General features: G+C 36.8%; 1 protein-coding gene across 1 annotated transcript; it reads right to left on the bottom strand.

Annotated features, from left to right (window-relative positions):
* Nucleotides 1-1,083: 1,083 nt before the first annotated feature.
* Nucleotides 1,084-16,427, bottom strand: LOC123322901. The gene is made up of 3 exons (XM_044910983.1): nucleotides 14,618-16,427; nucleotides 12,464-12,688; nucleotides 1,084-1,435 (listed from the first exon to the last, which is right to left on the bottom strand). The coding sequence occupies exons 1-3, from the start codon at nucleotides 16,425-16,427 to the stop codon at nucleotides 1,134-1,136; spliced, it is 2,337 nt and encodes a 778-aa protein (XP_044766918.1). The 3' UTR covers nucleotides 1,084-1,133.
* Nucleotides 16,428-21,054: the final 4,627 nt, after the last annotated feature.

Here is a 21,054-nt window from a genome sequence, read left to right on the forward strand (position 1 = left end):
ATTTGATATCTCATTTGTGCGCTTTGTTCCACCACTAAAATATAGCATATATGAACCGAACAAATTCGTAAACGAGATTGTTACCTGAAGTGTCGAAGTTCATTTTCTGTAAGCGGTACTGAGCCAACCCTTATCTCAACAACCTTCTGCGAAAATAGTCGTTTTTCGCTATGAATTGTCTGTATATCAAAATGTATTTCCTCAATCTTCGCCTGCAGTTTATTTTCGGTTTCTAGGGACTAATTGCTCCGCTCCGCATAATTGGTTGGCAATCTTGAATTGTATACTATCGAAGGCTTTGAAGGTAGACTCCAGGGTTTTTGTTCGATCACTTTCTGCAATGATCGCCGCATTTAGAATGCACCCAATTCGTTCAATGTAAACCTTTCGTTGTTTTTTACTAAGCAAAAGTCGTTTCTCTTCACTACTCAGAGACATTTTAACTCAGTGAATGAATTCTGCGAAAGGTAGATATTGAAAAACGACTATTTTCGCCGAAGGTTGTTAAGATAAGGGTTGGCTCTTGGCTCAGTACCGCCTACAGAAAATGAACTTCGACACTTCAGGTAACAATCTCGTTTACGAATTTATTCGGTTCGAAAATAATATATGCTATATTTTAGTGGTGGAACGAAGCGCAAAAATGTGAGAGAATTATTAATAGACGAAAAAAATGAGGGTTTTCTGCACTATATTATTTGTATTAAATATCATTCAGCAGACGAACTTTGTGGATTTGTAGATCTTCTATAGAGGTTATTATCACCGAACATGAATGGGCGAGTCCAAGCACACTTTGGAATCGTCCGGCAAACACCTTTTCTCAGAAAAGGACTACCTCGGCGGGTACCGAGGTTTCAATTGTTTTATAGGTTTCTCGTCCTGGAGTCTCAGATCGGAACTATTTCAAAAAATTTTATCTTGAGGATGGACGAAGGGTTTGGCCACAGAATCCAAGAAGGATTCTCTTCTTAACCGGGCTTAGTGATCATAGTAAAATAATACGTACATATCCTCAAGAACTTAGTCCGAAGTATTTATTAGCAATCGACATTGATATTGGACAAAACGAACATTATATCGTTGTGGTCCTGAGAAGGACCGTTTATACTACAACCTGAATAATGACTCATTCAACCGCCGAAACCGTACAATGTACGTCCTTGACGTTTGAGGGCATATACAACGTCCATGGCGGTAACAGTTTTTCTCTTTGCATGTTCGGTATATGTGACAGCGTCCCTGATTACATTTTCCAGGAACACCTTCAACACTCCACGAGTTTCTTCGTAAATGAGACCAGAAATACGCTTGACACCTCCAGGCCTAGCCAATCTCCTGATAGCGGGTTTGGTGATACCTTGGATGTTGTCTCGTAGTACTTTCCTATGACGCTTGGCTCCACCTTTGCCGCCCAAACCTTTACCAACTTTACCTCGTTTTTTTTTTCTTTTTTTTTTGGTGTAGCAGGGGGAAAATCTGCAAGACAGTCGAACCACCCTCATCTCCTGAGGGGGAACAGTGTGGGGTTTCTCACTCTCCTGAGTTCGAGACCCACTAAAAACCCTCAACTGCTTCTTGAATTTTGGTTCCGGGCATTTGCCTATAAACCGTTCATCTCTTGATCGGTTTTCTTCTCGCACACTATCGTGCTGGGATTTATGTGTTTAACCTCTATTGGATTAACACTTTATTGAATTTTTCAATAAGTTTCTGTTGTTATTTTAATCTCTTTTTAATTGATCTCTTGGTCTCCTTCGGTAAATTCGCATTCTCCTTTTGTCTTCCTCTGGGTCGTAGTCCACTAGTCTCCTGAGTTCTTGATTCGGATGGTTTTTCGCTGTTTCGAATAATTTCTCTGCTTTTCTGTTCATGAATTCCGTTATGGTTTCCCATTTCAGGTCCTTATAAATCTGTCTATTCCTGACAAACCAAGGTGCATCTATTGCATATCGTAGCAGCTTGTTTTCAGTGGCCTGAATTCTTTTGATATGGCTCTTTGCCGCGAAACCCCAGGCAACTGATCCATAAGTCAGTTGAGGCCCAGCAACGGCTTTGATTATCTTCAATTTTGTCTCTTTCGACATGTGGCTTCTTCTTCCTATTAGAGGATAGAGTCTATTCATCGCTGCTTTCGTTTTGTCGATTGCTTGTTTGATATGACTATTCCAAGTAAGTCCTTTGTCAAGCGTTATTCCTAAATATTTGGCTTCATTTTTCCAGTCGATTTCTTCGCCGTCAACATTCAGTTTCGTTGTGGGTCGCAGTCTTCTCTTCTGTAGTAATATTGCTTGGCTCTTTTGTCCATTGAGCTTGATTTTCCACTTTATGCACCAGTCATTTGTTTCGTCAATCGTCTCTTGTAGAACTCGTTCTATTACTTCTGGGTTGCGGTGTCGAGTTGCTATGCCTGTGTCGTCAGCATATAACGTTAGCATGGTTCTTGGATTTTTCGGAATATCGTGGATGTATATGTTGTACAGAAGTGGACCAAGTACTGATCCTTGGGGTACTCCAGCCTCTATATCTCTTGTTGAGGAGCATTCTTATGCATATTTTGATCGAATATCCAGCACATCTCATCTTATATATTAATCCTTCATGCCATACAAGACCTGTAGCTTGTTTATTTTGGAATCCCTCTGTTATGTACTCTGTGAGCCTTAATAATTGTTGTTCAGTTGAATGCTCTCTTCTGAATCCGAACTGTTCTGGTGGTATTAGTTTCAGATTTTCGGTTTCCTCATTTAGCCTCGTGGCGATAATTCTTTCTACTACTTTTCCTAACGCCGACAGTAGACTTATCGGTCTGTAGTTTTGTGGAAACTTCTCCTCTTTGAATGGTTTATTGAATACTATGACTTCTGCTGTTTTCCATTTTTCTGGGTAGTGTTCTGTCCTCATAATTCCATTCGCGATATTTGTTAGAGCGGCTATACCTTTTCTAGGTAATTTCTTTAACATAACATTCGTTATTTTATCGCTTCCGGGAGCTTTCCTCTTCTTCAAACTTCTAATTATTTCCCTGATTTCATTTGGCGATGTTGGCTTGTCTATTTCAGCAGTCGCTGGTAATTCATCCATTTCTTCATCATTTTCTTCAACCAGTTCTTCCAAATCTTCATTATCGTCGTCTATCCTGTAATTTATTCTCGATTCTCGTTCGATCGAGTCCGCCAATGCATCTGCCTTATCAGTATTGGTATACTCCATTCCCCTTTCTCCGTGTAGGGGTGGAATTTTAGTGTTTTCTCCTCGTAGGCTTTTTTGCATTCTCCATGCAGAATGATCGATTGTATTCAGTTCTTGAACCCTTTTGTTCCATCTGCTTGTTCTTAGATCTTTCAGGGCATTTTTCAGAACTTGGCTATGTCGGTTGAGGTTCCTTCTATTCAGATCATTTTTATTCATCCTATATATTCTTCTGAGTTTTCGATTTTCTTGTATAAGATCTTTTACTTCTTTAGGCGTATCGCCATGCGGATGACTTGGTGCTGGTCTCTTCACTCTTCTCGTGCTTTTTTCGTAAGCTTTCAATATAATCTCTTCCAGTTTATCAACCGCACATTCCAGATCGTCTGGAGTGCTTATTGTTGGAATTTCTGTTATTTCCGATTGTATTAAATGGCTGTATTTAGCCCAATTGATGTATTCTCTTATTTCCATCAGTTTTTCTCTTTGTTCTTCTCCAATTGTCAATTCGACGGGATTGTGGTTTGAGGTTCCATCTTCCAAAGTTTCAATCGAGAATTCTTGAGTTATATTTTTCAATATCGCGATATCTATTACATATGGTATTCCTCTACCAAAAGCAAGATATGTCGGTAGCTCTGGTCCAATCACTATGGCATTTTGTTTTTCGGCGAAATCCTTGAGTTTTTTGCCATTTCTATTCTCTGTTATGCTGTTCCATAATGGGGATTTACAGTTGAAATCTCCGATGGAGATTTTCGGGTTTGATCCTTCCAACATGTTGTTATCTCTTCTTCCAATAGATTATTTTGTGGTGGCTTATACGCCGAGGTTATTTCGACTCTTTGCCGATTTAATTCGGCAACATTAGTCACTTTTTCTGTTTTTCCTTGTGTTTCGTCGGATCTACTTTTAAAGTAGTGTTTCAGATCTGTTCTCACCAATATTGCTACTCCTCTTCCGGTGTTTGTAATTCTGTCACATCTATATGTTTCATAATTCATGAAATTCAGTCGTCTGTTCCGGTTTATTCTTGTTTCCTGTAGGGCTATAATATCAGGTTGTCTTTCTGATATTATTTGTTCTATCTCGGCCTTCCGTGTGTTGATCCCGTTTATGTTCCACGAGATTATCTTGAGGGATTTCTTCCTAATATCAGGAGGTGAGGTGCATTAATTCAGTTTACTAAATAATGCTTGGAGTTTTTTCTCCATTTCCCTCTCAATTTTCAACATTATCTTGTTGAAAATTTTCTCCGTGAAGATATCTAAATCATCGGCTGATTCAGATGTCTTTTTCTTCTCTTGTTGACTGTTCACAGCCTGTTTCATTGTAAGCTTCTTCTGTCCTTCTTTTTTCTGAACGGGTTTTGGAGTCTCCCTCTTCTTTTCCTGCTCTGTAGGTTGGGTCTTCGCTACTTCCTGAATTTTTTGTTCAGAAGTTGTTGTTTTTGTTACCTTCTTTTTCTGTTCAGCTGATTTTCGGGAATTCTTCTTTCTGGTCACCAACTTGAACTCGCTACATCCTTTGTAGCTAGCTGGATGGCCCTCTTCTCCACATAAGACACATGTGGCATTTCTCTCTTCACCTTTTCTGGTGAGTGTGCAGTCATTGCTGCTAGTGCTATGACTTCCTGAGCACTTCACGCATCTCCACGGGAAGGAGCATTTGTTCTGTGCATGTCCGTACGTTTGACACCTAAAGCACTGGCTTGGACTTTCAGGCCTCTTTTTGTGTTCAACCACAATACAGAGGTTGTAGAGTCGCTTCACTTCGAAGATTCCTTTTTTCTGGGTTTTAACCAGGTAGAGAGGTATGGGCTTCTTCGTCTTGTTCGATGTCATTCTGGACACCTCAGCGTCTGATATTCCCTGGAATATCAGGTCGTCCTTAATCAACGCAAGATCAGCGTCGATTGGTAAATGCCTAATGACGGCATATATCTTCTTCTCCTCCTCCATTCGGTAGGTAAAAAATTCTTTAACACGCTGCTCGCAGAATTTCGTAATTTTTCTAAAATCATCTACGGTTGACGCGAAGGTTTTTATACCGTCTTTAACTACAGTTGCGCGGTTGTAGTCTATCCTTTTTGTGTAGAGAGCTTTAGATGTCTCTACCCAATCTGAGGTGCCCATCATTGTGATGGGTGGAATTTTATCTCTTTTAGGCACTTCCGTTGCCTTCTTGACAGTCTCCTCATCAGAAGATGAGCTTTCTTTTCGCGCGCGTTTAGTTGGGGGCGCGTTTGGGGCCTTCGCAACCTGCGTTGAATCATTTTTCCTTGTTTCGGGTTGTGAAACAATTCCTTTAAGGGAATTATTTTTGGAACCCGCTACCGGCTTTGTGATTGCGGCGTAAGTGGGAGATTTCGGCATATTATTGCGGGTCATTTCCTCCCTCGAGAGGCGCATCTCACCGACCAACTGTGACACAGTTTCAGTCAGTTTGACTATTTGAGCTTTCAACTGCTCATTTTCTTCTCTGAGCTTTACAAGCTCCTCGTGTTCGCCTTCGCTGAATTCTTCAGCATCGGTCGCTTCCATGTAGGAACCCTCATTATCTGAGGTTTCCGACATGGTTTTTATTTGAAAATCTCAAAATATCAAACAATTGGAAGAATAGCTGGCGTTTGAGATTAAACTCTTTTGTGAACTAAACCCGTTACAAAGTTGCCGTTCCAATGCGTATCTAAAAATCTATTGGATGCTACGGAATTACTGTGGGGGCGGCTGTAGTTTATAAATACTGGTCGGAGAGTAAGTTCCCGTCACCAGTGTCCAGAATTTGTTTTTCGTTGGTACTGCAGAAAACATCAGGTGAGCTTATTTTTCGTATCTTTTTTTTCTGATTTTTCTCATAGCTTAGGAAACTGTTGGCTTTATACCATAGTTTTATATTAGACTATTTCATTGAAGATTCCTGAATATTTTATTATTTTCAAATTGCTTGATATTTTGAGAAATCTGAGTATAAAACCATGTCGGAAACCCCAGATAATGAGGGTTCCTATATGGAAGCGACCGATGCTGAAGAATTCAGCGACGGTGAACACGAAAGCAGTTGAAAGCTCAAATTGTCAAACTGACCGAAACTGTGTCACAGTTGGTCGGTGAGATGAGCCTCTTGAGAGAGGAAATGACCCGAAAGAATATGCCGAAATCCCCCACTTATACCACAATTACAAAACCGGTAGCGGGTTCCAAAAATAATTCCCTTAAAGGAATTGTTTCACAACAAGGAAATATGATACAATGTTGGATGCGAAGGCCCCAAGCGTGCCCCCAACTAAACGCGCGCGAGAAGAAAGCTCCTGATGAGGAGACCGTCAAGTCTATTCCTGACAAACCAAGGTTCATCTATTGCACATCGAAGCAGCTTGTTTTCAGTGGCCTGAATTCGTTTGATATGGCTCTTTGCCGCGAAACCCCAGGCAACTGATCCATCAGTCAGTTGAGGCCTAGCAACGGCTTTGATTATTATCTTCAATTTTGTCTCGTTAGACATGTGGCTTCTTCTTCCTATCAGAGGATAGAGTCTATTCATCGCTGCTTTCGTTATGTCGATTGCTTGTTTGATATGACTTTTCCAAGTAAGTCCTTTGTCAAGCGTTATTCCTTAACATTTGGCTTCATTTTTCCAGTCGATTTCTTCGCCGTCAACTTCCAGTTTCGTTGTGGGTCGCAGTCTTCTCTTCTGTAGTAATATTGCTTGGCTCTTTTGTCCATTGAGCTTGATTTTCCACTTTATGCACCAGTCATTTGTTTCGTCAAAAAGAAGAACAGAAGAAGCCTCCAATAAAACAGGCTGTAAACAGTCAACAGGAGAAGAAAAAGATATCTGAATCAGCCGATGATTAAGATATCTTCACGGAGAAAATTTTCAACAAGATAATGTTGAAAATTGAGAGGAAAATGGAAAAGAAACTCCAAGCATTATTCAGTAAACTGAATTAATGGACATTACGGATATTAGGAAGAAATCCCTCGAGATAATCTCGTGGAACATAAACGGGATCAACACTCGGAAAACCGAGATAGAAGAAATAATATCAGAGAGACAACCTGATATTATAGCCCTATAGGAAACAAGAATAAATCGGAACAGACGACTGAATTTCATGAATTATGAAACATATAGATGTGACAGAATTACAAACACCGGAGGAGGAGTAGCAATATTGGTGAGAACAGATCTGAAACACTACTTCAAAAGTAGATCCGACGAAACACAAGGAAAAACAGAAAAAGTGACGATTGTTGCCGAATTAAATCGTCAAAGAGTCGAAATTACCTCGGCATATAAGCCGTCACAAAACAATTTATTGGAAGAAGAGATAAACAACATGTTGGAAGGAACAAACCCGGAAATCTGCATCGCAGATTTCAACTGTAAATTCCCATCATAACAGAGAATAGAAATGGCAAAAAACTCAAGGATTTCGCCGAAAAACAAAATGCCATAGTGAAATTGAAAACATTCATATTAAATTCTAAAAATTAACGAACTATATTTTTCTTCAAACCATATAGGGCCCAAAAGTATTCCCTGGACCCTCTGAGTTTTGAAGATATTACGAATATAAAATATTGAATACATAGATGAGGATTTTCTATAAATTTTTATCCTGTTACCCGGTGCCGAAACAATGCTTGAAAAATACCGAGTTACAGAACTTTTCAAATTGATAACTTATTTTGCACAAGCAATAAATAATATAATTGATTGATTCAGGAATGAACTCTGAACTTTTCGTTTCTTTTCGTACGAATACTGAATATTCATATGTAAATAAAATACTTCCTGAAGTCTTTCACACTCCACCCCGGAATCAACTTTCTGTATTCTGATTGGAGAATTGAAAATGAAAATAATTTCGGAAATGTGAATGAAGCCGCCCCAAAAACCCAACAGTAGTCGGCCATATTTATCAAAGCGAAGCCGAAAACTTCGATAAGTTATATTATAACATAAATAACTCTTAAAAGTGGCCACTACAGTGCGGACCGTATAGGCTGTCTGGGATATTTATGAGAAGAATGCGAATGCGGCACCTTTGATGGTTTTTTTATTACCCCTGCATATTGCGTTCACCAATGAGTCCGCGCCTAAATATATTTCTTGGTATTCCTGTTGTTGCTGACTGAACTGCATTTATTTTCATTCGGTACATAAGTTGATTTTTTTCATGTCTAAGCTCAAAATGCCGCCCCTAAATCCTAGCGCCTTAGGCGGCCGCCTACCCTGCCTACCCCCTAGCGACGGCCCTGCCAATTCGGCATCATTCGGATAGCTTCGGAAAAAACGATTCCTTCAACCAATCGTTGCATTTGGTTCATTGTTTTGGTTTTGATCAAAATATAAATGAAATATAATATAAGCTATCTTTTTTCGAGGACGTTTCCTCTCTCACTATGCTCTATCTTGGTGTGTAATATCTTTTGTTTCTAGTCGCTCCTGGTTAACTTGGCAGTGAAATCTGTCCCATTTTAAGGAATTCGTGCATCTCTCTCTCTTGTGTTATCTTCCCATAGACATAGAGACATGGACTGTGCCTTCCCTTTATATCTATGCATGAAATACGGTCAAAAAAAGTGACAGAGAGAAAAACACGTCGGGAATGCAGTTGTCTTTTTCTAGAATTTTGATTGGTCTACACTCACCTCTATGTGAACAAAAAAGAGAAAGGTATGTCCCGACGAGCTTTTCTCTCTTTCTAATAAATAGCCAATTTCATGCTGGCATTGCTCAGTCCATGTCTCTATGTCTATGTATCTTCCATAAGTCTCTCTTCGTTCAATTATGGGAAAGCATTTGTAGCAAAGATATTACACACCAAGATACAGCATAGTGAGAGAGAAAACGGTGTGTATTATCTTTGATTTGTAGAGCTCGCCCCAGTAGGAAACATTTCGTAGTTGTCACATGCGTCATTTGATAATTTTGACATGACATGTGTAAATTTGCATGATTTTCAATTCTTTTCTGTTTATTCCAAGTTTCGGGGTTACTTAGTTATCTGTTAGTTAGTTCTGGAGTTATTTTGACAATTTAAAGACAATATTCCATGATAGCAAAATGCCAAGCTTGCTTTGTTTACTTTGTGGTGGTGATGAGACAAATGTTCAAAAATTGCATAATTATCCCCGTAATCTAGGAAGGTGAGTTAATATGTAATTATTGCTAAGGTTTCTATGTTTCTTAAATCAAAGAACTAATAATGTCGGAGTTCGGTGCGGAGAGCGGATCGGTGCGGACCTAACCAATTTCGATTCTTCCTGGTGGCGTGTTATTTCCCCTATTGCAAGGTGGTGAGATAGTTCAAAAACAGGTGTCGAATTATTACTTTTTGATTTAAGGTTTCATTGGGATACTTTAAGTTATTTTTCATTTGTTTTTGGGGTTTTTCTTGTATATTTTTTTCTTTCTTATATACCTATTTAAAACTGTACGTGAAGTACACTTCTTTTTGAGAGTTGATGAAAAAGGAAAAAACATCAGTAGAAAGGGATAAAAATGGCAAATAATAGTCCGGGGATTTATCCCCGGATAAAAACGGCAATTACTCCGAAATCGATAAAAACATTGGAGAATATACAGGAAAATAGTGAGCAATTTTCTTTCGCAGATTTAATAATACTTAAAAATGAATTAGATGAACTGAAAAAACAGGCAATTTTGAACGAAGACAGCGAGTTGAATACTCAAGTCGACATATTATCACAATCTTTAACATTGAAAAAAGATGCGAACGAAAATAAACACATATTCAAATACGGAGTTAATGAAGGGACCATATGTTGTTTTTGTAGAAAGTAAGATTGGTAACGTGGGAAATCTAAACCCATTGACTAAAGGAAAAATTTTTTTCGAAAATAACAACTTTGAATTAAGAATAAATAAAATATCCAAAAAAGGTAGAAATAGAATAGGAATAGAGTTTTCCACGGCCGAAGATGCAAACAAGTTTGTATCAAATAATACTTTTCCAGCTTATAATGTATACATCCCTGCAGTATATTTAACAGTCAGGGGTATCATTTCGGGAATAGATGTAGATATAGATGAACAAGAAATTATAGATTTTGGAAAATCCGATTACGAAATAATTAATGTTCGAAGACTAAAGAAAAGAATTATAATCGATGGCGAAGTACAATACAAAAAGACTAAATCTTGCGTAATTACGTTTAGAAGTACTACATTACCTAAATATATAACATTATACCATAATTTTTTAGAAGTCTCGCAATACGTGTATCCTGTTATACAATGCTTTAATTGCCTACGTTTCGGACATACGGCACATTTATGTAAAAGTAGTAGGAGATGCAGAAATTGTGGTGAGGATCATGAATATGTAAACTGCCCTAATGAAACAAAATGTATATTTTGTGGAGAAGGGCATACGGCGATGGAACGAACCTGCCCGGAATACGAACATCAAAAATTGATTAAAGAAGCTATGGCAGTATATAAATATACCTTTTATGAAGCGAACCTCATGCTTCGAAAACGAAAAAATTTCAATATAGGTACGAGTGCATGCAGGAAAATAACATCAAAACACTCCCGGTAACAGTTAACAGAATATCATATGCGGACGAAACAAAGGCATCAAAAAAACATTCAGATAATAAAACAAATGAACCCCACAGAATTACCACCTTTTCTCCTAGGAAAAGAATAGCTCCTCAAAAACCAGCATATGACAGAGATGAAATTAAAAAATGCCTGATCGAATATGAACCAAATTACAACATGAATAATAGAGAAAAAATTTATAATACCCAAAACTCAGAAATGGATATATCTATAAACTCAGATGATATTAATCCAACAAATGAAATAGAAACTCAATCGAACTATTCAAATTTCGAAGAGAATATTATAAATAATGAGAGAAAAATAATTATTCACGATGTACAAATACATAAACCTCCAGAGTATAAAATAGAAATAGATGATACATCTATGGATGAAATTGGAGAATATTAACCCTTCATTATATCATGCCCACCGACAAATATATGTGTATATGTAAACCGCTTTATTATTTTATTTACCTAACTAGTCTCAAATATATTCAATATGTTTATTATACAATGGAATATAAGATCAATAATAGCTAATTATAACGAACTTATGGGCAAGCTGACAATGTCTATGCCGGATATGATAGCCTTGACTGAAACCCTTCTTGATAAAGATAAAATAATTAAAATAAAAAATTATAAAATCATCAGAAATGACAGATATGACCGTTGGGGAGGAATAGCCCTCTTAATCAAGGAAAATATAAAGTTCAAAATTATAAACATAAATATCCAAAATATGCCAAAAAAATTCCAATTTCAGATAGTAGAAGTAAACAAGGTCTGGTTTATTAACATATATAACCCACCAGATACCAAATTAGACAAGAAAATATTGATTAAAATAATAGATTCAAGCCCAGGTCCTTTTGTGATCATGGGAGACCTGAATGCGCAAAACTTCATGTGGGGGTCTCAGTCCATAAACCCCAATGGTAGGATTATTCAAGAGCTAACTGAAGATCGGGATATAATTATACTAAATGATGGATCTGCGACAAGACTGACGAAACCAAATGAAAAGAAAAGTGCACCAGACCTGACTATTGTACCGACTAATCTCGCCAACAAGTTTTCGTGGATGGTAAATCATGATACAGGACAAAGCGACCACTTCCCAATTCACATACATTTTTCAGAAGAACCAAATATAAAAACGACAAAATTTTATTCTACAAGAAAATTTAAAACTTCCAAAGCTGATTGGCCTAAATTCCAAACGAATATAAACAATTTCATGAGTGAGAATGAAATAAACAACTTAAGTGAATTCGATGATATGATTAAGATATGTGCGGAAAGAAGCATCCCCATTGTAATGTCTTGAGGTTTCTTAGAAAATCAAACACTCTGAGGGTGATCTCATTTATTTCCACATTAGACATTCGGTCATCTTACATACCCATTTTCAACTGGTTCGCGTTAACAGTATGTGTTCGCTCCATGCAATCATAACGCATGCGCACAAGAATAAAGTGCGTACATTACACTCTCCCCTCCTTATTTGGTTATTTCCCGATAAATCAATATTACATTCTAATACAATAATTCACAAAATTTGAATCAATAACGCCACCCATCTGGCGACTTTCTCAATCTTTTAGGTCTATTCTGTACCAGCAATGATGTGCGTTGCGGTGTCACTTTCTGAGCCCTATTTCCTTCCTCAATCATTCTACCGTCAACATCGCTCGGCAATTCATCACTGATACCATTTTCCAAACAATGCTCATTTGAAACATCATTATTACAGTGATCATAAGAATCATTGGCAACTTCATCATTATCGTCGAAACTAGAATCTATATCTCCGACATTGGATATATCAAAACTGACCAGTTGATTCTGATGTCTTTTCCAAACCAAATCGGTGTTGTAAACTTTCACTAAATACACATTTTTACCTAAAATTTTCATTACATGACCAACTACCCAATTTGGTTTGGTTACATTTCTAAAGTCCTTCGCATAAACACATTGTCCCAAAGTGAATCTCTCTCTCCTTCCTCCTCTAAAATACTTTAAGTTATTACTCTGAGATTTTCTTAAATTATTTTTTACAGTTTCAATATCTTTAGGTGGTTTTTGAACATTATCGGGTTTAAGAAGGTCAAATCTGGTTCTGATCTGTCTTCCAAAAAACAAACGTGAGGGGGATTCACCCGTTGAACAATGTTCAGTTATTCTATAAGTCATCAGTAACCTACACAGTGAACGATTCATATCGAAGTTACTGTTACGATTTTGCAGCTCTTTTATGAGAAAATTTTTCACAGTTTTTACACTGTTTTCAGCAGCACCATTAGAAGCTGCATGGTAGGGAGGTGAAGTTATATGCTGTATACCATTTTGTGTCAAAAAGTTTTCAAATTCCTCCGAAACTAACTGGCGTCCATTATCAGACACTAATATCTTAGGTATACCAAAACGAGAAAAAATTTCAGTTAATTTTTCAATTGTGTGACTTGTTGTGATACTATTCATTACAAAAACCTCCAACCATTTCGAAAATGAGTCTAAAACAATTAAACAATATTTACCCATTATGGGACCTAAAAAGTCTATATGCACTCTTTCCCATACTTCATTAGATATAGGCCAGGATTGTAACTGTCCTTTGTTAGGGTTTCTCTGTACTGATTGACAGACCGTACATGATTTACACATCATTTCGATGTCTTTGTTGAGACAGGGCCACCAAACATATGATCTTGCTAATGACTTTGTTTTTACTATTCCCATGTGACTATTATGGAACATTTTTAGAACTTCCTTTTGGAGATATCCCGGAATAATGACTCTATGCCCCCACATTAAAACATTATTTACTATAGATATTTCGTACTGCCTTCTTAAGAAGGGTTTCAAATGAATATCCGCTACTTCTTTCGGCCAACCTGACAATGTATATCTATAAACTTTCGATAAAATTTCATCTATTTGTGTTTCATTTTCAATTCTTTTCAAATCTATTTCTATCTCATTACAACCGCTAACATAATTTATACTATACAAATCTTTGTTAATCTCGGAATCCATCGCATTCAATGGTAATCGTGACAAAAAATCAGCAATGTTCTTACTAGATTTAACATATTTAATTTCAAAATCAAATCCGCTCAAAAAACAGGCATATCTTTGAAGTCTATTTGCTGCCATGATAGGGATCCCCTTCTTAGGACCAAATATTGAAACCAGGGCTTTATTATCAGTGACCAACGTGAATTTATGACCGTATAAGAACTGATAATACCTTTTCACTCCAAAAATTATACTATATGCTTCCTTATCTATCTGACTCCACCTTTTTTGTTGATCGTTCAGAGTTTTCGAAGCAAAACAAATTGGTCTTTCCACACCGTTTTCGAAAATATGCGACAGAACTGCGCCGACTCCATAGTCTGATGCATCCACTGTTAAATTCAGTGGAAGCTCTGGATTGAAATGAACCAGAAAGTTATCCGACTGCAATATTTCTTTGACCGTATCAAACGAATTCTGACATTCTTGATTCCAATTCCAAATTGAATTTTTTTTTATCAAATTATAAAGTGGATGTAATACTGTTGGTACATTCGGGATGAACCTATTGTAATAATTTATTGCCCCTATGAATGAACGAATTTGTGACACATTCTGAGGAATTGGAATATTTTTTATAGCCTCCAACTTCTTTTTAGATTTATGTAACCCTTGCTGACTAATTTCGAATCCTAAATACGAAACGGAATCTGAAAAGAAGGTACATTTTTCCATTTTAATCGTTAAACCGCAATCCTGTAATATTTGCAAAACTTTTTCTAAATTTTCTACATGAGATTTAAAGTCTTTACCCGTTATAAGTATATCGTCAAGAAATACGCAAACATCTTCCATATCACCGAAAAGTTGATCCATAATTCTCTGAAACTTTCCTGGTGCACATTTTATACCGTATGGTAACCTATTATAAAAAAATAGACCTTTATGAGTCGATATTGCCGTTAATTCCGCCGATTCGTTTTCAAGTTCTATCTGTTGATACGCTGTGCTCAAGTCTATTTTAGAAAATTGTTGACCACCATTTAATTTAGCATATAAATCATCAATTCTCGGAATTGGATATTTATCGTCATTTAAAACAGGGTTCAAAGTTAATTTGTAATCCCCGCAAATGCGGACAGAACCATCTTCTTTGAGAACTGGTACAATTGGTGTACCCCAATCACTATGTTCGATAGGTGTTAGGATATTTATGTCAACTAACCTATTCAGTTCCCTTTCGACCTTTTCTTTAAGAGCATATGGCAGTGGCCTTGCCTTGAAAACTTTAGGAACGGAATTTTCTTCCAGAAACAATTTCAATTTGAATTTATTAAAACAACCAATTTTATCAGTAAAAACATCTGGAAATTTCAATTTCAATTTCTCTATCCATGTATTATTATTAGCTATGTGATTTACAGCTTGAAATTTTATATTGAAAGCAGATATGAAATCACGACCCAAAATTGCAACAGTACTTTCTTTGATAACACAAAATTCTATAAATTTGATTTCATTATTGTACTTAACTTCGATATTTATTTTTCCAAGGGGAGAAATTCTTCCTCCTGTGAAATTTATCAAGGTAATACTAGTAGGATTTAGTGTATAATATTCAAAATATTTTTGATAAACTGAATATGGTAAACAAGAAACTGCAGCGCCAGAATCTAATTCTAAAATAAATAACTTATTGTTTAAAAGAACTTCAATTGTCATTGGATTCGAAACATTTGATTCTACAGTAAATATTGGAAATTCTTCTATATCACAATTTTCATTTGAATGGTCAAGTTGTACATTATAAACTTTTTCCTTTTTATTCCTACAATTCGACGTGTTGTGAGTTTTAGTACTACAATGAGCGCAATACCTTGGTTGTTGTTCCTTGTTTTTAAAGAAACATTTACTTTCTGGATGTTTACCCCTACCGCAAATGGAACACCAATCCACCTCTCGGTTTCTGGCAGGCACGACTGCGCTGGAACGCGCTCTCGCTGCGCTGCGTTGTACCTCTCTGCGCGGGGGAGTCCCTTGTACCCGGTAGATTTCCCGAGGTTCTTCTCTGATAAATGATGGATCGGCATTTTCATCTTGATTTCTCCATGTAATTTCAGCTGCTGTAGCCAAACTGACGGCCTCTTCGAATGTTGTCGTAGCCCGACACTCACTCAACATTTTGTCCATTATTTTTCCCGGATTCAAACCACATATAAACTTATCACGGAGAATATGTTTCAATTGATCACCGAACTCGCATTTCACACACAAACTGCGAAGCTTCACTGCCCAGTCTTGAATGTTCTCGTTCGGAGATTTTCTTGCCGCATAAAACTGGCATCTTTCAGCAAAAACGTTGGTTTTCCTACAGTAGTACTCGTTCAACAGTTTAACGACTTCCTCGTAGACATTTTCTTGTGGTTTTCTTGGCACGCAAAGATTTTGAAGAAGGATATATGCCTCTTGAGACAATCCATTTAACAGAATTGCACGTTTAATATCACTGTCTGTTATTGTGTTCGCCACGAAAAACTGTTCGAGACGATTGATGTGCACAGTCCAGTCATGAATTTTTGGATCAAATTCTAATTGCAGACCCACAGTTTTAGGAGTCGCCATGTTGATCACACACGTGTTGTCCCGAAAAATTTATTTCGATACACGACACACGTTATCAATTTGTAGTAATTTTATTGAGTTCGTTAATAATCCTCGTCGCCACTTGTAATGTCTTGAGGTTTCTTAGAAAATCAAACACTCTGAGGGTGATCTCATTTATTTCCACATGAGACATTCGGTCATCTTACATACCCATTTTCAACTGGTTCGCGTTAACAGTATGTGTTCGCTCCATGCAATCATAACGCATGCGCACAAGAATAAAGTGCGTACATTACACCCATCAAAATGGATAGAAAAACCAATAACCATAAGATTGCGATATGGTGGACTGATAAACTGACGAAGGCAATACTCCAGCGAAAAGATGCCTTTGCGGAATATATAAGAGAACCCAATTTGGAAAATTATATCAGAGTAAAGGAATTGAAAGCCAGAACCAAACGTATGATCAAAACCGAAAAAAGGAATAGTTTCAGAAAATTTACTGAGAGTATAAATTTCAACAATAGCAAGAAAGCATGGAATACCATAAAAAAAAATTCAAAGGTAGTAAAGACGGACATACCTGCAATAACCAACCCGAGGTTGAAACCGTGGAAAAATTAATGATCAAACTAACAGAAAATAAATCACCCCTGATATCTTTTAACCTAGAGAACAACCTTTCCCCTATGATCACCCCATTGGAAATTCGTAAACTTATACCGGAAAAAGACTCTGCTCCTGGAATGAATTCGCTGACATATCCAATGTACAGAAATCTACCTATAATGGCTTGGGAAAAATTAGCGGAAATATTCAACAAGCTACTTGTAAATCCACAAACTATAAATACCTCAATGAAATTTTTGATACTCCCTTTCGGCAAACCAGGTAAAGACGTCAACAATGTAGACAATTTACGACCCATCTCGTTGGCACCCTGCTCAGTGAAAATATTGGAGTCAATAGTAAAACACAGGATAGAAAAAATAACAGAGAAAAATATAGAAAAAAATAATCCCTACAGTTTCGGTTTTAGACGAGGAAAATCTATTTACGACAATCTCTTGGTGGCATGCTCCAGCATCTATGAATCCTTTATACGGAGAAAATTCACTATCATTATTTTGCTGGATATAAAAGCAGCTTATGATAATGTGAACCTACATATTCTTAAGGATGATTTATATGATATCGGCATACCAGTAGACATCGCAAATCTGATTATAGCTTTAATGAATTATCGGGAATTACATTTTCATGATAAAGATGCAGACAGCATAAAGGGACCCTGGATAGCGCATGAAGGATTAATACAGGGATCATTACTTAGCCCTACATTATTATTTAATGTATATCTCTTGAAAGTTGGGGTGTGCGCAGCGGGAAATGTTAAGATTTTTCAGTATGCTGATGATCTGTTTTTAGAATGTACAGGATGGGACATAGGAGAGATATGGGAAAATCTAGATAAAACCTTAAAAAATCTAGGAGAATGGCTGGGAAAGAGAAACCTCAAAATGTGTGCAGAAAAATGTGCTGCAATGTTATTTGCACGTAGACCCATACCTGAACAAATACCAAAGTTCTCCATCGAAGAAACAGAAATCCCCTGGAAACAAGAGATAAAATATCTAGGAGTAACATTAGATCAAAAACTCAATTGGACAAAACAAATAGATGAGGTCTGCGGTAAAGCAATGAAGAACTGTAACATACTGAGAACATTATGTGGAACCTGGTGGGGTGCCCAACCTGGAGTACTGTTGGGGATATATAAATCGCTGATCCGACCACAGTTGGATTTTGGGGCTCTATTGTATGGAACATGCTCTGTGACCTCTCTGAGGAAGTTAGACAGGGTACAATATCATGCACTAAGAATAAGCTTGGGACTTATGCGATCTACGCCAATAAACATTATCCTTTCAGAAAGTGGAGAAATGAAACTGGAAAAAAGAAGAATATTACTATCGTCAAAATATATACTAAAAAGAATGAGATGCAGAAATGACCCAATACTGCAAAACATTGAAGAATTAACACTTTTCAAAGGTTTTTGGAACAATAATAGAAAACCACCCTTTGTAGAAGCGTATGAAAGAGTAAAGCCCAGAATTAAACTCATGGAGAGATCACAAAAACTTCCAGTCTACAACTTAAATATTGATATGCACATCAGGGACCATGATATAGTGGTAGCTCCAATAGAAAAAAATAGCATCGACGCACCTTTGAAGTTCCAATCCTTTTGCGAGAGGCATATTAAATCCCCATATCAGGCTATTTATACCGATGCATCAAAACAGGACAATCCTCGGACCGTTGGAGCTGGAATATACTCTGAAAATATATCGGCATCTTTCAGATTACCAGATCATTGGGCTATATACACAGCAGAAATGTTCGCAATTGGATATGCCTTAGAGTGGTCCCTGAAGAACAACCCTAGAACAAATATCATCATTTTCACGGATTCACGAAGCGCAATTATGAAACTTGAAAACTGGAAAATAAAAACTGACATACATGCTATAGAAATTAGGGTTAAAACACTGCTAATAAGAGCAGAGGAGATGGGAATTAATGTTAAGTGTGTGTGGATCCCCAGCCATTCTGGCATAGCTGGGAACGAGGAGGTAGATAGGCTGGCTAACAGAGGGAGAGAAAAAGAGGTAACAAAATACGAGGGTAGCTACCAGGATGTTTACAACATGATTAGACAAGAAGTCAAGAATGGAAGGAAATGGGCAGAAGTAAGGGAAAAACCAAAACCTACGTCAATATGGTGGGAGTTAAGGATAACATTACGGGAAACAAGTTAATAGGAACAAATATTTCAAGAAAAACATTAACAACAATGATTAGATTGAGATCTGGACATGTGCTATCACCCCAACACCTATACAAAATAAAAATCAAAGATGAGGAAAAATGCCATTGTGGCGAACGCGGTGATATTGACACATATTTTTCGAATGCTCATTGAATCAGGAAAATTGTTCACTATTTTATACAAGATTAGAAGCATTCTCCTTTCAACACCCAATTAATCTGAATGAGGTCATTTTCAGCTCCTCTCCTGATTTTGCAAAACTCATATCTGAGTTCCTCAGGGCCTCAAACATCAAGCTGTAATTTCGATTTGACTCCTGTTAAAAGACCTAATAACATATCATGTTTGTTTGACAGTAACAAGTTGTTGTTTTCCTATGTCAGTGATGTCAACCTGTTCCTGTGTAAACACCGAACCCGAGACCGAACGTTTTGACACATGATACTGGGTGCATGTCCAATGGACGAGCCCAAGGTTTCCCAACGTGACAGCTTGGGAAACAAGGAAGAAGAAGAAGAAGAAGAACTAATAATGTCTTCCGTGAATGTTATAGAATGATATGTAAAATAGTCATAAGCACAGTCGATCTATGAATGGAATTAGCAATGTGCTAATATTGTTAAACTTTCAGATCTAAGGAATGGCAAGAAATACTAGGAATGGAATTCACGGGTGAATCTCTATATTCATTCAAGATCTGCAATAAGCATTTTTCACCAGATTCATATATGGATCTAAACAGATTTAAGCTTCACAGATCCGCAGTTCCTATTCCTCGGCAAACCTCTGCAAGAACTATTAAGACACATGAAGTAAATATGGAATTTCATCTGTAGAATCTGAAAAAGGTATTTGAAAATTGCGATTTTGTGCATACGCCCTTCTGGCACGAAACCCTTCATATGATAACACATAACATCTCAACTCATTTTGCAAAAGTTTTGTTTTTTGTAGTTGTTGAAAAATAGTTATAAATTGTTTCAGAAATTATGACTAAAGTGACTAAGGCAGCTTTGGATGATCCAAGCCCTAGCTCAAAAATCCCACATTTGGCCACACCGAATATCAAGGACGAAAATATTCAGAAATTTTGATGAACTTTCAATAATGGACAGTAGGTACACCAAGAAAAAAGCAATTGATGAAAATCATTCATAGAAGGGAGAATAATATGAGGAAGATTAAAACCTTATGTAGGGAAAATCTCAAGATTTAAAAGCTCTCACAAATGTATGTGAAACTAGTGTGGTATGTAAAATTATGAAATTAATGAAATTAGAAAAGGGAAAAGACAGTGAAAAGAAAAATAAATATAATTCAACATTGAAAAATTTCAAATTCATTAATTTCAATTTTTTTTTTCTCCAAGTTCCATTTATTTTGTATTTCATTTGTAAAATAAAATTTAGCTATTGTATATACATAAACCTATACTATACATACATATACATACATACCTATACCTATATTTGTTAATTATTGAATTGTTTCTTACTTAAATTGTGCTGGGACTTTTTTGGAGTTGAAATATAGCTATGAATCTTACTGATGTAGTTTTACATTTCCTATTTCCTCAGTGAATAAATGAGAAACTTTGCATTTTTGAAATCTGAAAATATTCCTTGATGAAAATTTGTCAATAAAGGCAATATTTATCAGATAGGACATTTTCCGTTCGTCAAAAATGCAAAATTTCTCATAAAACAATGTTGGCTCTTCGAACTGAATAAAATCGGCAATGCGCAGTTCAAATTTCCCGCGCTTTTGCGAGAAACTGCATGCAGCGCCTCTACAAATGCTTTCCGA

The sequence above is a fragment of the Coccinella septempunctata genome, chromosome 1 (genome assembly GCF_907165205.1).
Source record: "Coccinella septempunctata chromosome 1, icCocSept1.1, whole genome shotgun sequence".
Taxonomy (NCBI): Eukaryota; Metazoa; Arthropoda; class Insecta; order Coleoptera; family Coccinellidae; genus Coccinella; species Coccinella septempunctata.

Excerpts from the sequence above, each read along its gene's own strand:
- LOC123322901 (XM_044910983.1), bottom strand. The coding sequence starts at position 16,427 with ATGGCGACTCCTAAAACTGTGGGTCTGCAATTAGAATTTGATCCAAAA. Across the intron at positions 12,689-14,617 it reads TGACGATATACTTATAACGG|GTAAAAATGTGTATTTAGTG; the intron begins GTAAAGACTTTA and ends TGAAAATTTTAG. Across the intron at positions 1,436-12,463 it reads ATTGCCGAGCGATGTTGACG|GTAAAGTTGGTAAAGGTTTG; the intron begins GTAGAATGATTG and ends AAAAAAAACGAG.